Below are 16,357 nucleotides of genomic sequence, written 5' to 3' on the forward strand. Positions count from 1 at the left end.
TAGACAGTTGTCTTGCAGCAATGTGTCATTAATTCAACTGTTCGGTAAAGCTGACAGTTTCTGATATGAATATTGAGTTTAGTGGTGAGTATCTGGCCTCACTGTGTGAATGTTTTTCTTTCTTCCAGCAGAGTTTGTCACTCCTAGAGCCATACTGACAGGACATGACTGCGAGATCACCTGTGCCACAGTGTGTGCAGAGCTAGGCCTCGTCATCAGTGGCTCCAAAGGTAAATCTGGGATGGTGTTTTTACTCCCAAGTGTCTTAGAGAAAGCTTAGATCCTTTTTCAAGCAGTTTTAATAGACATTAAATGTGATGAAGCAAATGCTTTGATTGGCCATCTTTTCACAGAAGGGGTTTAATTGTTAACCTTGCTTTCTGCCGGTATATAATATTGAATATTTGTGTAATTTGAATTCCCAAATTATTGAATAATAATGATAGCTTTAGGTTTGGGCATTCAGGTTGTTTGTGTGTTTGACTGTGGCCACTCTCATGATTACATTTTGTAACAAGGCCTAAAATAAAATAGATTTTTAACAAAGCGGTAATTTGAGTGATATCTTCATGGCAAAGCTTTATCTCTATTATTAATGAGAATATATAATGTGTGACTTAAGTAAGCATGCATTATCCTTGAAACCAACTGGCCAAAATTTACCTGCTACTGTTGTTAAAACTCCCAGGGATAACTTAATCAAAAATCACATTTATTCCTGCCGTCAGTACCATAAAAGTTATTCAATATCGTAGCATTTGACATTTTTCAGCTTGGGGAACTTTATTTTCTGTTCTGTATTTTTAAATACTTTAATAAAACCAAGTTTCCCCACAATGTGGAAGCCCCAGTTTCTTACTACTGTCGTCCTTTCCTTCCTTGTTCACAGAGGGCCCTTGCCTGATACATTCCATGAATGGCGATCTCTTGCGAACGCTGGAGGGCCCCACAAGCTGCATGCGGCCCAGGCTCCTGCAGGCGTCCACAGAAGGGCACTGTGTGGTGTATTATGACAAAGGACACTTCTGTGTCTTCAGCGTGAATGGGAAGCTGCTGGGCCACATGGAAGTGGAAGAAAACATAAAGGTGGTCATTCTATTGCTATTAGGAAAAAAAGAAACAGACAATTGTACCTCTTCATTGTGGAGACAGATAAAAATGACAAACTCTTGCCCCTTTTCAGTGGCTTACAAGCTTGTTACTTATTATTTTGAGTTTGAATTGTTCTTTATAAGAAGGTCTGTGTTCTCCCTGGCCAGTGCATTTCACTAAAAATGTAACATGAATCTGTTTTGTTCATGCTCATTTGTTTGTCTTTTTTCTAACATTGATTTTTTCCCCTTATTTATTTTTAGTGGAACTATGTTTTTCTTTCTTGTTCAGAGAGCAAAGTAGTAAGACTATAGTTGTGGGACCAGATAGATACATTCTTTACATACGCTAAAGAGAGAAAAAATGTATTCCCTCTAAAATCTCATTTGTGAACATTTGGCCTTTGAGCTTCTGAACAGATTTATTCTGGCTTTAGTTATCTGTCAAATATAGAACAATCCCTGTGGTATTTTCTGTCTTTCCTGAAGGACTTGGCACATGTTGCCTAAGGCAGCAGGCACTGTTTTCAAGCTGACCCACAGCAAACGCACAGACATGCCTTTAAACAGCAGCCGTCCTATTGGACTTGCATCTGAAATAGTCTGGAGGGATTTTTTTTGCCTTTTTTTCCCAGAGCCTCTGTGCTTCATCATTCTGGCCGGCAGTGGTGTGATTAAAGCCTGGCATTTAGATTGAAGTCTGCCTGCCCAAAGGCACTTGGAGATACCTCAGCACTGGTGGAAAAAGGAACTTGTAGGTCAGAAAGGAACTCCTCTGGGTCCAGGCTAGTTGGAGTGAAAGCTCTTTGATTTGCGTTTCTAATGTCAGGGAACATTGCGAAATTGCAGGATGTTGACATTGGTTACCATTTACAATCATCAAGCACAGGAGGACAGCTTTCTTATTCATCCAGAATAGTGCTAGAAAATTACAGAGAGACTTCCGGTCTGCCTGGGAAAAAGCCAGGACCTAATCAGAGTTGCACACCTGCTTTTTATTTTGAAAGCTGTGCTGTCTGTGAGACCTTGTGCTCCCTCATGTTACATAAAATGTTTGATTCCTGGTTAAAGAGGAATTTTATGAGGAGAGTGGGTTGTTTTCTGTAAGCATGGCCTCTATGATACAGGCTGAGGGCGGAGGGACGTTGCTTTGACTGACAGAAAAAAGTGGAAGTGACTTGACATTTAATTGTGATCTCTTCCTTCCATAAAGACTGCAAATCAGGTAATATAGACTTCCTTGCAGTACTGATGATTTTTTCCTTGTTTTATGTTTTTAAACATATGCAGTGATATCTTTAGATCAAGTATAAAGCAGTCTAAATCTTCCAATACTAAAAATGAAACATCTTCTTTAAAAATTGTATTGTGTCAACACATCAGTAAAAAAAAAAGATGTTTTGTTCTACATAGAATGTAAAATGACAAAAGTGAATATATACTCATGGCCAGAAGACTCAGGGATCAGTGGAGGATAGCCCTCAGCTGCTCAGCAGTGTGCATGTCCTGTTTCTGGCCTAGCCATGGCAGCTGCTGCCTTTAGTTTCCTTTCTTCTTTATATATTTAAGAAGCTCTTCTTTCAAAAAAAAAAAGTAGAACATAAGATTGCAAACAAGAGCATGCCTTTTGTCCTACAGTATCTTGCCAGTTTGGTTGTTAGTAACTTAATTGTCCAAGAATTTATAAAGCTGGTCCTTCAAAGGGCTGTGCTCAGAGGCTAGCCCCATTGTGCATGAACAGATACAATCCTGAATGTAATGCCTAACGTGTTAACTTCAAAAGTATTGAAGCCATTCATATTTTCCATTGCATTGTGTTGGAAACATGCAGGTCTATTTTCTTATGTCAAATCGGTGCATAGGTTTGTACATGTGCATTAAAGACTCTGCTTAAAGGAGAAGTTTATGTAAAAAAAGCTTCCTCATGCAGAGGAGGAGATTAATTTGGAAACTTGGAGACATGCTGAGTGGATTACATAGTGCAAAAGTATTCATATGAAAGTAACCGTTTTTACAGATTTTGTGTATGTAATGGATTGTATTAATGACTCCATAAATTAGGCCTTCACCTTTGCCAGACATCATAACAGCAAAAAAAAGACTATACATAAAAAAACGGAATAAGAACCTTATGTGGTTCTATCTGGCATTCTGCTCAAGTATGACATTGCTTAATATCAGAGCTGGCTTTTTGATATTTGACTCGGCGAGGCCATATTGGACACTTTGGAGAGGTGGTTTTTCCAGAACTTGCAGCCTTGTTAGGCAGTCCCAGAGAAACACTGTGATTTATATGCCTGGCCCTCCCACCTGGGCTATCCCAGTACTGTGCCAGGTTTCCAGATTCCCACTGAGCTCTGTGGGGCTTTGCTGTGGTGTTTTATAGTGTGAACACTGTCTTACTGGAGAGTCTACACTCTCAAGATACAGTCAGTCAGGCCTTCTCACCAATACAAAAATATCATTAATCAGAGAATGCGTAGTGTGTGTCTGCTTTTAACGTCAAGAACCTGCAAATATCAAAACCTTTTTACAATATGTTTACACGTTGTACAGTATGTGTGTTAATATGTGTGAAGCATTATATGTTCCACATCACATGTGATAATACAGACAATACAACCAAACAGTTTAGTTTGGGTGGGAAAAAAAAACAGGCTTGTGATTTAACAATCTTTAGTTCACATCGATCTGGAGGTCTAACAGGATTGTTAGCATACAGTATGGCAAAATAAATGGCTACAATTTCAGCAGAAGATTATTGGGCTAAGTTTTGCCTGAAACATTGAATCAAAGCAGTGTAAAATGTTAAACACATTTGCCTCACTATGTATATGACCATAAACAAACATCTCTGTTTTAAAAACATTAAAACAGAATCTTTTAAAAAATATTTAAAAACCCTGGGGTGACAAATTTTATTTTGTATTACTCAACATTTTTGATCCTCTTGACCCTAGACAGAAAATTACTGAACTAAAACCCCAAGGTTAATGAAGTTCTACAATTATCAAGCATGGCAGATTCATTTTGACACCTGAACTAATTGGATGTCTTAATACACTCATGTTAGAGAACTGATGAGTTCCATGATTTATTTCAACTTCCAATTCAGTTTTAAGCAGGAAAAGGACAATATGTGCCTTTAACTGGCTTGGCTTAAATTGTGTATATAATTGTATTGTATTGTACAGTACCAATTAATTTTGTACAGGATGCTGTGCAAATCCATTTACTGTATGCATCATTTGTCATCTGTTGACCATCATATTTGCCTAGAAGGTGATCTTCAGCTTACTCTTTGAATTTTTAAGTTAATAGGGTTTTGTACAGATAGGCCATAAATACTTCTTAAGCCAATTTTTTTACAGTACAAAAATGTGGTAAAGGACACTTAAAAATAACAAAAGCTAATTATAAAAGTGCATTTATACTAATAATATGGCCAAACATTACAGTGGAAAAATATCAGTCTGGTAAAGAGGATTTGAAAGCAGAAAGCTACTCGACATGCATAGATGTAAGATTTTCTAAAATGTAGTCAAAACAGTGCATTTCCAAACCATGCTCTTACTGACAAGGGCATTATATCTAACTACAAGGATATTTGATACAAACAAAATCAACCTATTCATTGTTGCTTTGCTTCACTAGTGTTCTATACCAGGCTTAGGAGAGGACCATAGATCTGTCCTCAGTAAAACAGTATTTGATTTTCTGAAGAGTCTGGGCAGCTGTGTGTATTATTTACTTTTGATTTGTAAAAAGCTTTGGTTCATTTGATTTGATTCTGAAAGTAAAGGCAACATTTTCAAGTGCGCTTTAGCAGAACCTGCTATATATTGAGTTGTAGTTTATTGTGCGTGCTATTTTTGTTGTATTGTTACAACGAAAAAATAATTCTTCAATTTATAGCTGAACTGACACCTACTGTACAAATGGTATGGGTGAAAGGTCAAAATCAAGTACACAATTAGAATATTTTGTACACATTTGTCAATTATTTTGTAACTTATAACATTAACTTAGTTAGTTTTTACTTTTAGAAAACTAAGGTGTATTGTAAGGACTTTCTTTTGTGTGGAGTTATGAAATAAATCCTTTTTAAATTCAGTAATATAAAAACAAAATCAGCATTTAGCCACAGGGGCATAGAAGCATTAATGGAAAAAGAGGACAGGGAGTGGGTTGATGAAACATTTTTAAAAATAATTTAATTTGCAAACCTTCAAGCATTATACCCGTGAAACTTGTAATAAAACATGATAAGCACATTTTAGATTGCTGGGCATTCTAAGAAGAAGCAAATTAACATACGTCCTTTGAGTAGTCTCCAACCCTAGTACTCAAGAGCCCCAATCCAGCTAGTCCTACAGGTCACCTGTTTCTTAAAATTGGGAACACCTGTAAATTATTCATCATGTAATCTGTTTAATTAAGAGAACTGTGGAGGTTGCCATTGGAATTTACAGGTGTTCTCAATCAATGTTCTTGTTCTCTTACGATCTCTAGATTACTTAATGTTACAAATGGCCTGCTTAATTGATCACAGTGAAATTGTTCCAAGTCTTTGTGAATTTATGATTAAATGGTGACCAGTGAAAACAGCTGGGCTGGGGTTCCCCAGGAACAGGGCTGGAAACACCTGCTTTAAATTAGATGGTGTTTTACTACAGTATTCTGTGTGCTGCAAAAATATAAATATACACATTTGAGCAAGCTTATAGAATAATTCATTGTGATGTCACAAATAACTTTAAATACCATTGGGTTCATTCACATCTTAAAGTGCTGCAAATCTATCCAAGAACTATTAATCGTGAGCTGTTTTCCCATTTATAAGAGTAGCACAGTACCTAGCACTTGCATACTTGTTAAATGTGCAAGGAAAGCTGTGGCCAAAGTTTTAAATCTATATGCAGCGTGTATGTTATCATATACACTATATTGCATTACACTGGTTTCTCTAGGGCGCCTTAAATTTTAATACAGGCTTTATGGCACCGAGAAAACCAGATGACCAGGATAAATCTCCACTCTGGTGTTTCTCAGTAGGAAACCCCATTGTTGCATTTCAAGAGGTCCACTCCTTGGCTGAGATCACTCTACATGCTGACTTGTCCTTCAGTCAAAAAAAAAAGGTTCAGCCCTTTTTGGCAGATGACAAAATGTTGTAAAGCCTTTTGCCTTCCAGGACTTTAGTTTGATAGTTTGAGCCAAGGACTGGAAAGTCTGAATCAAATCTTTCTTTCACCTCTGAGTTGATGGGCATGGAAAGGTGGAATTGTTGCTGAAAGTCTCTGGCCTTATTCTAGATTCTGGTGAATCTAGAACTATGCAGCAGCAGGCAGACTTTTTTAGACTCTAGAACTCATAAAAAATACTGCATGTTTATTTAAATCAGGGTTTCAAAGCATAACATATGTTTATAGAATAGTGAATGGTCTCTTCAAAAGAAAGAGGCAGTGACCCAGTGTATTTTGCAAAGCAAATACTAAATGTTATGTTCTGTACTTTCCCATCTAGTGAATCAAATTCTATGTGCTTCTGAATGGCTACTGTCTTTCAGCAGGTTTTAAACTAATACAATGTTTGAATTAGGCTAAAGAGACATGTATTGTATGTTATTTATTTTATTAGATTTAAGTTCTTCACTATTTCAAGATACTGTATCTATGTATAGCCTATGTGAGTGGCCTGTTTATTGTTAGAGCTTTGAAGGTACTTGCAAGCATAAAAATTAAATTAAACACATTATACCGTGTGGACATATCAATGGATCAATAATTGTAATAAAAAATAAAACATTCTAAATTAGATTAAGGCAGATTTGAATAATGAGCTTGAACCTCTTGCATCATGTCAGTCAAGGTACCATTTAAAAGTTCTGAAGTATTTTAGAGTGGAGTGTGGTTCAGTTCTAGTGCTTTGAATGGTTTGGATTACTTTTCTGTTTGCCATGTCAACTGTATATGTGAAGTTAGTAGTTTTCTGTTCCCCTAGGCTATCCAGCTAAGTCGCGATGGACAGTACCTCCTGTCAGGTGGGGAAGGCGGAGTGCTCACTGTCTGGCAGATTCATGACCTCAAACAACTCTTCACCTACCCAGGCTGTGATGCTGGGATCAGGTCAATGGCCATGTCACATGACCAAAGGTAAGAGATGATGGCACAACTCAAACTAATAGTGCTTGTATGATACATCAGTCCTTACAAAGACCCATTTATTTATTCTGAAATATTTCTTACTTTAAAATATTACTGTTGTGCTTGGAAGCCTGTTCATCTTAGTGACTTGCTTTTTTTCCTCATTTTAAAAGCACATCAGTGCTACAAAAATACAGTAGTAAAAATTGAGAAGTGAAAAAAACAGGAACAGTGACTAGCAATATTTTTAAACCTGTGAAGGACCCATGTTAAGTTCAGGCCCCTGGGAACTAAGACATTGCCTCTACTTGATCACACATTTTGATCAAGCAGACTCAGCATGGTACTTTTCAGTAATGTATTATGATGCTTTTACAGTAAAATAACATCTGATAGGCTCATACTGTACATACACTGGTTTGCTTATTGACTGCTGGCCCCATGTGTCTTTGGATATCGAACATTCTTTCCTGTTCAATATTATTTTTACTTATACTATTATTTTTACTTGAGTATTGTTTCAGTGACTGCAGTTTAGCATCAAAACAATACTCTAAGAATAGGAAATGTGCATATCTTAAATGTCATTATTCACTTCTTTGCTACTCCATGTGAGCACATAATAAAGATCTTTTTTCCCTTGTTTGTTCTAGGTGCATAATTACTGGCATGGCATCTGGAAGTATAGTACTGTTTTACAATGATTTTAATAGATGGCACCACGAATATCAGACTAGATACTGAAGGAAAACCTCAAGGATCAGGAGTAGCTCTAAACAATTGCTGTGTGAATAAGTGTGCACATCAATTTGCAATCCTGCCATGTTAATAAAGGCACTACTCTATATACATTTTCCTGAATGTAACTTACAAACTGTCAAAAGAAGCAACCTATTTTTAAATGGTTAATGCTATATTTTGTAGATCCTATTGAATTTCATAATACAAATCTTAGGACTGGGTTCTATAGGTATGAAAAAGTCTATTTTTTAGCTGTAAAAGTCTATTTTGATCTCTGTGTAAGACAAATAAGGGTTTGATTGGTCAATAGTTAATTATATTTGCATTGGTTGTCTTTAGAAATTGCTTATATTTGCTTACTTGGGGAAATGGGTTCAAAATATGTGATATGGAAAAAAAAAACTTGAGTTTGTGTTTGATCACATTTTTCTTAAGCGTTGTGCTACCTTGTCATACTTTACTGCCACTGAAGATGCCTGGATAAGAGCAATATTCTGTTCTGAGATGGTTTTGATAAACTCTCTGTTCATTAAGATATCAGACTAAGCACTGTTAGACTGCCACAAAAAGGCAAATGATAATGGATTTCTTATTTTTACTTATCTTTTTATGCTCAAAAATTTAAAAATTCCTCTTTTTTAAAACAGCATATATATATCTTACATTTGTATGCATGATTTGTACTGCAGATAACAGATGTCAAGTATCAACATAAGTATCGTTACTTCTAAAATAAAAATAGGAGACAAGGCCTAGTACTGTAGCACTAAGAGCTTATGTGGTCATAAAGAATTCAATGGCAGTTAATGGATTCTCTTTTTCAAAAGGGGTATTTTTAAATCTCAAAATTATTTTAGGGGAAAAATTAATAACGTTAAATATTTTGCACAGTAAAATCACATTCTTGTAAATTCAGGTGACTAGTTTATATAAAGGATTAGTCATCCTGTAAACTGAGAGCCGGTCTTGGCATAACAGTATCATCCAGTCGGCACCAGCTCTTCACAGTGTTCAGTGTTACCAGTGTACCACTGAGTTCACAGCCATGGGTCTCCTTGGAAAGATTCAGCATTAGTCTGAATAAGCAAAGACATACTGTATCAGAGGGGAGCCTGTTACCTTTTTTCTGCAATGCTTGTGGTTAAAAACAAATATGCATATATAAAAGTTTGTGAAAGATGTGCATCAACTTTGGTCTGTCTATATCCCATAATGTGTGCATTCATTAATGTTGTCAAAATACAACTGATAAACATTCCATATCAGTTTATTCTTTTTGTAAAATCTTGTTTGACCAGTGTGGGGAAAAAAAACCTGGTTATTAATGCAACTCCAAGACTACTGTATTTTTATGTATCACTGAATATTTTGGTAATTGATTTGGAATGAGGTCTTTTGATGTGTGATGAGTTTAAACAATAAAAAGGATTTGTAACTGAAAAATATCTGTGTATCGTTTTATTTGTTTTTATGAAGTCAGGAATAACTAATAAGCTGTGCATAAAAATGTTTTGTGGGGCCTACAAAATGGAAGGAAATGGAATAATGCCAAACAAAACAAAAAAATCAGACCATAACCTGATGTACTGCAGATCTGGGTAAAAAAAATCCTGTTGTAAAATTATCTGGAACCTCCTCTGTAAGTGCCACTGTTTCTTAGACTGGCTCATTAAAATTAGACACAATCAGTTAATAAGCAGTGTTCACTCCATTCTAAAGAGATTCAACACTGTTCTGCTATAAATTCCCAATCGAGAACAAATTAAAGCAAAAAACAGCTGATTAGTCAGAATGTGCAGTAAGTATTAAATACTGTATAAACAGTGCAGCTGAATTAAAGGCAAAAATGGCTAATACGTTTTTCTAGTAAGACAATGGTAATGTACTGTACACCTGGTTTCATATCAAGTTTAAGCCCGCTTAATGTTTCCATTATAAGATAATTTAAAACCATACATGTGTTGGTGAACTTCTACCGCTGCACCATCGAGAGCATCCTCACCAACCGGATCACCGTGTGGTATGGCACACTTTTTATTTTTCGCGAGAAAGAAAGGCACTGCAGAGAATGGTCAATATGGCCCAGAAGATCATCGGCAGCGGTCTCACCGAGATTAAACAGCTCAATGAGGACCGCTGCCGTGGTAGAATTCTGGCCATCTCAGAGGACAGTCACCACCCCGGGCATGAGCTCTTCACCCCACTGCTCTCAGGCAAGAGATATAAGAGCATATGGTCACTTACCACTAGATTCTTCAATAGCTTCTATCCACAAGCATCGAGATTGCCGAACACATTTAGCCATCCCCCTCGGACCACACCTACACCATCACCATCTACCTCTTTATGATTTCTTATCTATGGCACATCTCCAGTTATTGTTTACACGTCTGTATTGTTTACATTCAAACTGTCGACATGTTTACACATTGTCTACTGTTTGTATATTGTCTTGATGCACTACTTGCACTTTGTTTTGTTTTTTTACACTTGTTTTACAATCGACTTTCTGTAAGTAAGAATTCCCTTGTACCAGTACCGGTTACATATGGCAATAAAGTTCAAGTTCAAGTTCAGAATCTGATGTATTCTGTTCTGGAAGTGCCAGAAAGGATCTTCAGTCCTGATATAACCAACAGAGGGAAAAAAATGTTAATAACCTCTTTTTTGTAATATTTTGACATATTTTGGTTAAAATGATTTCCCTTATGTTAACTAAAAATCAGTACTATGATAAACCAGCAGTAAGTTTATACATTATTGACATACTGTATCCCAACATTGTGCAGGGTATTGTTCAACAAAATAAAAATAATAGATTGAGTCTTTCAGGAGAGATTTTTATTGCATGAAGTTCTCAGATTTATTGTCCTAATACATTATAAAAGATTGCAGTAAAACCAACAAAAATAATGTACCCTAAAGAGAAATGAAGATCAGAGCCTATTAAGCTGAGCTCTAAAGTAATCATATTTTTGTTCTTTCACTCATCCACATGTTCTCTAAAGTCAGGATCTCAGGGTGAAATAGGACTTAGGGTTTGCCGAACAGGCCAAACTGCTATATGTACATCTAAAATGAACAACCAAAAAGGACATGACAGGAAGTTGGATTCTGGAAGCTAGACAGGCTATTCCAGATGATTGTTTTGCCTGGTTTCTTATGCTACTGATTTATGTTGGGATGTAGTAGAGAAGGAGACATGCAGCTAACAACAGCCATTCAAGCATAGTGTTAGTTTTAAACCATTTAAAATTCAGAGGCAGAAACTTCTACACAGGAACAAAAAAATAAAATTTAAATACAGCAAAAAAAAAAACCTTTTAAACTCTAGAGCAACCTATTTTTTTAGTTTGTACAAATAAATACCTTTATTCAGCTCATAAATGAGACTTCATCACTTGTTCTTCCTCCGGTCTAAACAATGGTTTCAGACAGGTGTATGCACATTTACAGGGCTTGTACCAACTTTATAGTCTTTCATTCTACTGTGTTTTTTTTTCTATTTGCATTTTTTTACGTATGCCTCTATTTTTGTTTGGCGTAAAGCACAAGTTAGCGTGAAAGAGCAAGAGTCCAGATCTGACTACTTCTTGAAGTAATGTAAATTATTATTTTAGAACTAAAAATAACTTCAAAGATCTTTCTGACTTATTCAGATTTAAATTGAAATCATGTCATATTTCATATTCCCACAATCTAGCATGTGTATACAGTACATAACAGTTGGTTAAATTATGTACAATTTTGGGGGGAAAAAAATAATCTGAAATATCTTAGAAAACCTATATGAAACCATATTAACCCTCCTTTCCACCCGCAGATTATATCTGTGTATATCAGGGTTCTCCCCAGGAATTTTCTTTATCCATGGGACTGAATTTTAACAGCATTCCATTGAACTCAGATCTACAGTACCATGGTCTACATTAAATAATGTCTGGGCGCAGTAGCAGTACAAAATCATCTTCCAGGTAATTATAAAACATATATATATATAATTTCTTATATTTCATATAAGGAATTACATACAATGTTAAAGGTGCAACTAAATCAACATTTGAACATACTGTATAAAGAATCTGCAGGCTCAGCAGTTTTTGCTCTATCCACTACTGCACGTGCCCTGTATTTTCCAAATTGGTAAATTCACATATACAAATCCAGTCAATTTTTTACAGAATGTGTATACCTTTGTTACTCCTATGTGGAAAGAAGAAAAGATTTAAACTTTTTATCAGGCGAGGTCATCATTCACCAGTGCTGGTTAGCTCAGTATGAGCTCCCTAGCTTTGCATTTTTTTTTCCTGATTGCATCTCCATCTTGCTCGTGAATGGCGCCCTCTGGTGAAGAAAAACATTACACACACACACAAAATGCATAAGCTCCCAGATCAAATCAAGTATCCAGTCCAGATCCTGGAGGGCCAGTTTGTTTGCAGGGTTTCATTTCAGCTGGGCTTCTACCACCCTGATTCAACTCATTATTGACATACAAGACCAGCTGAACAACTTCTCCCAGATCTTCAAATGCTGCAGCTTTCAAGAGGCCTGACTAACCCGCAGACACACTGGCTCTCCACTGGACTTTGGGACAAACAGGTGCTGCACTTTCCTTGCACAATAAGGGGTGTGTGCTCCCTCTGTGGTCTGCAGACAACACATAAAAGATAGATATTTTTCTTTTAAGTTTTCCTTTCATTTCTTTTCGGGTACTTTTAAAATGTTTTTCTCGCTGTTATTCAACAAAATAATCATTGTTCTTTCAATGGTACTTTTAGATTTACAAGATATAAAGAGAAGGGTTACACATACTTTTCTTGCCACCAGTACAATCAACTCTACAGTAATGCAAGAGCAGGAGGGACGCAACTGAATAGGCCTGGGGAGAACCCTTTTTATATGTCAAATAGCAAAACACAATATTGAGTCTTGAAAAATAAGATAAAACATTTAAGTTCACTGTGCTAGAGCAAACCATCAGAAGTGGCCAGCTTCAGAAGGAGCAGGTTCACTGTAAAAGAACAATGAGCCTCTACATGCGAGAAGCAGATCAGGAAGAAGAGAAGATGGGGGGTCACTCAGCCCTCTAGCAGCGTGCTTCCTTCAGCTTTCCTGGGGGATCCCCAGTGTCTCAGGGCTCCCCTGCCTCAGCCTCAGCCTCAGGGCCACTCGCCATGCTCATGTGGGTAATAGTGGAGGGAGAGGCCAAGGACTGCTGGGTAGACTCAGTGGGGGCGGTAAGGCAGGCAGCAGAGACGGTGCTGGGAGTCTTGGGGTCCTTGGGCTGGGTGGGTGGAAACTTCTTCCCCGATCTGACCACACCGGCCTCTTGACCGTGCTTGCTGACTAAGATCTGCTTCTCCTTATCTAGAGCCGTGTTCTGAAGAGAGGCACAAGAGAGGGCGGGGAGGGGGAACACAGGAAGCACCAGTCAGTCGCCCGGCAGGTGGAGTGGAGGTGCAAGTTTAAGTAAGAAGAAACAAAACCTCCAGGGTCAATCTACAGTAGAAACAGAGCACACCACCAGTGTCCTTCTCATGTCTAGAAAACCAAGAGGGGTCCTGGAACTGCAAACTGCCACGAGGAAGAAGAGCGTTTGCGGTTGGTCAGCTCGCTGTCTTAATGACCATTCATAAGTAACATCAAGAGTGGGTTATGTAGGGGGTACTAACGAGATATCAGACTCCTCTTGTCAGAAGTATACAGTGTGTGGGGACATGCAGAGTTAGGATTTGCTCCTGTGAACTGTGCACTGTCATTAACTTTCATACTAAATGAATAAGCCAATGACATGAACACCAACACATGTAGGATGGCTGTACTGTAGCTTTTCTTTCTTTACAGTAGACTGACCCAAAACAAAGCAAATCATATTTTCATTGCTGAGCATGCAATTTTAGGGGAAAATGAGAAACGTCAGTGATATACGGCACAAAAAGAGCTTAGTCTCTTTCACCCCACACCTTCCTAATGCTTCTTTAAATTACTAAAAATTGTTAATGCTGGGAGCAATTTCATATTTCTTTCTGCTTTTTAATGATTTTCTCTGCATGCTAATGATATGTAAGTTTACAAATGCACATGAAAGATGTTTACCTTGAAACTATTCTGACTAGATTTCATATCACATAATATTAAATTAATTTGTCTTTTTGCAATATTAAATCACAATATGAAATGTGATACTTTGCAATTGACCCATGGTGTCAGGAATGCAATGGCCTTGGCTATAAAGGTGCCACAATTAGAACACAACCATTCATGGGCACCTCCAGTTTCACTACCACACAACACAGCTCACCAAACAGTGGAGAAGGCCGGGTTTATCGCCACAAGAGAATTTAACACTATCTAGGTGAGTAACGTCACCTTCTATAAAACACTTGGTAGCAAATAGGCCCAGACACAAGACTGTTTTACCTGAGAAGATACATTCAAGGTCTGGTATCACAGCATCCAAGTACTCATAGTAGAGAGAACAAAAGCCCAGACTGTTCCCATGTTACTATCCAGGCAACTGTGAGTGACTACCAAGCCATCCTAAAGAATTCAGAAAAAAAAACTGTACAAAAACATACAGTGGTTAGCCCTGTGGGGCTCTGGGTTCAATTTCTGGAGTTTTATCTCCACAGAGTTTGTATGTTCTTCCTGTGTTTGCATGGGTTTCCTCCAGGTGGCTCTGGTTTCCTCCCACTGTCTAAAGACATACTAGTGGGATAATTGCCTCCTGGAAAAGTTGGCCATGGTGCGTTTGTGTGTGTGTGGCCTTTGATGGACTGGCGTCTCATTGTACCCTGCCTTATGTCCATTCATTCCCGGGAAAGGCTCCAGCTTGACTCCCAAGTGGTTATTGAAAGTGATGTGATAATATACATTGGTCTCTTACTGTCCTCTTAATCCTTTAGAAATTCTGGGCTTGTTTCATGCATATAGTATTCACTTTTTATAACATGGGTTATAAAGGTGATGGATTACAGCCTACTGTGCTATGGAGCATCATATATACTTAGAAGAAAAATAAGTGTAATTTCTGCTTCAGAATAATTTCTCATTTTCCCCCTTTTCAGAAAAACTCTGTTATTGGAACTGAGCAGCAGAACAACAGCACTGCAGTGAATGTTAGTACATACCATGGCCTTGGAGCTAATCAGAGGATAGCAATGCAGGCATTGGAAGGGGGCAAGAGGGAGAAAGCAAAGGGACAGAAACTAGTCTTACTCAAAGCAGAACAAATACGTTTCACATACGCACAGTTATAAACACACTTTTCAGGACTATTAGGCATTTGAAATCCTACAAATACCAGTGAAGCATAGGGATTTATTTGTAATTTATGCAATTTACAAAATTAGCCAACATGTAAATTAATTTGCTTCCATCTCCATCCTCGCAGAAAAACCAATTGTGCTGTTCAACTCCAGCACTCAACACAAGGTGGCACCAAACCACAGGTTACATGTGCCACTTGGTTGAATTGTTTTATTTACTGCTTGACTACAGAGTGATAGAAGGAGGCAAATGGAAGTCATCCCCCTTTGAATTAAGGGAGGTTTTAGCAGGAGTAAGGACATTTCTGCAACCTAGCGTGCGCAAATTAAACTGCACAGCCAAAAACAAACTCTAAAATAATAAGAAAAACAGCAGCAACAGTCTGACAGAAAACAAACATAAAATTAACACATAATAATTCACATTAATTCAAATCAAACAGCATGAAAGAGTGTGAATGAGACCAACAGTAGCCCTGATGGCCAAGATTAGACTGAGGCAGAAACCTGGCATTGAAAGGGGATAACCCACAAGGCTGTAGAGTGTTGTGACAGATATACAAGGGGCAAGCCATGCAGACTGGAGACTGCTGGAGAGTTAGAGGTTCAGGTCATTATTTTAAGTTATTGTAATTGTCACAAGGAAAGGCCGTTGTGTACCAAGGGTTCGGCTCCGGGTTTTTCCCTGCAGTCTTGGAAGTGTGGGGAAGAGAGGAAGCTTGCATTTCTCCCTTTACAGTTCAAACTGTCAAATGAAATTTCAATCAATTATCAATTTCCCATCGGGATCAATAAGGTCTTATCTATTTATCTAAATTGACAACAATAATGAACTCCCATGGTCAGTGTCAGGTCAGTGAGCAAACTGCAGCTAATGCGACCTCCCATTCCCACCTCCCAATCTTTATAATTGCTGTGAAGATCCATATGAAACCGCTGCCTCCCATTCACCAATGGTCTGCATCCTGCAATTTCTGTTTAACAAACCGGAAATGCCTGCTACCTAAACCATGTTGCCAGAAAGGTGTGAACTCCAGCCTCAACCAAAGCTAACCTAGCTGGCTGTAAATGGATAATTCTACCTGTACGGTATATCCATAACTCGCTG

At 37.7% G+C, this 16,357-nt stretch overlaps 2 protein-coding genes across 13 annotated transcripts in view; one reads left to right on the forward strand and one right to left on the reverse strand.

Annotated features, from left to right (window-relative positions):
* Positions 1 to 9,421, forward strand: part of lrba (LPS-responsive vesicle trafficking, beach and anchor containing) — a 283,633-nt gene extending 274,212 nt beyond the window's left edge. For 5 of the 8 annotated variants that reach the window (XM_015344620.2, XM_015344624.2, XM_015344621.2 and 2 more), the window contains exons 53-56: positions 129 to 230; positions 890 to 1,086; positions 7,095 to 7,246; positions 7,891 to 9,421. In XM_015344620.2, coding sequence (XP_015200106.2) covers positions 129 to 230; positions 890 to 1,086; positions 7,095 to 7,246; positions 7,891 to 7,981 — 542 coding nt within the window. In that variant the 3' untranslated portion in view covers positions 7,982 to 9,421. The remainder of the gene's footprint in view (positions 1 to 128; positions 231 to 889; positions 1,087 to 7,094; positions 7,247 to 7,890) is intronic. The other 3 variants (XM_015344622.2, XM_069188464.1, XM_015344627.2) reach the window with 1 other exon arrangement.
* A 1,376-nt stretch (positions 9,422 to 10,797) lies between these two features.
* Positions 10,798 to 16,357, reverse strand: part of dclk2a (doublecortin-like kinase 2a) — an 83,487-nt gene continuing 77,927 nt past the window's right edge. For 4 of the 5 annotated variants that reach the window (XM_015344692.2, XM_015344689.2, XM_015344688.2 and 1 more), the window contains exon 17: positions 10,798 to 13,361. In XM_015344692.2, coding sequence (XP_015200178.2) covers positions 13,113 to 13,361 — 249 coding nt within the window. In that variant the 3' untranslated portion in view covers positions 10,798 to 13,112. Of the gene's footprint in view, positions 13,362 to 15,909; positions 15,995 to 16,357 lie in introns of all 5 variants that reach the window. The other variant, XR_001478215.2, reaches the window with a different exon arrangement.

This window comes from Lepisosteus oculatus, chromosome 1 (genome assembly GCF_040954835.1).
Source record: "Lepisosteus oculatus isolate fLepOcu1 chromosome 1, fLepOcu1.hap2, whole genome shotgun sequence".
Lineage (NCBI taxonomy): Eukaryota > Metazoa > Chordata > Actinopteri > Semionotiformes > Lepisosteidae > Lepisosteus > Lepisosteus oculatus.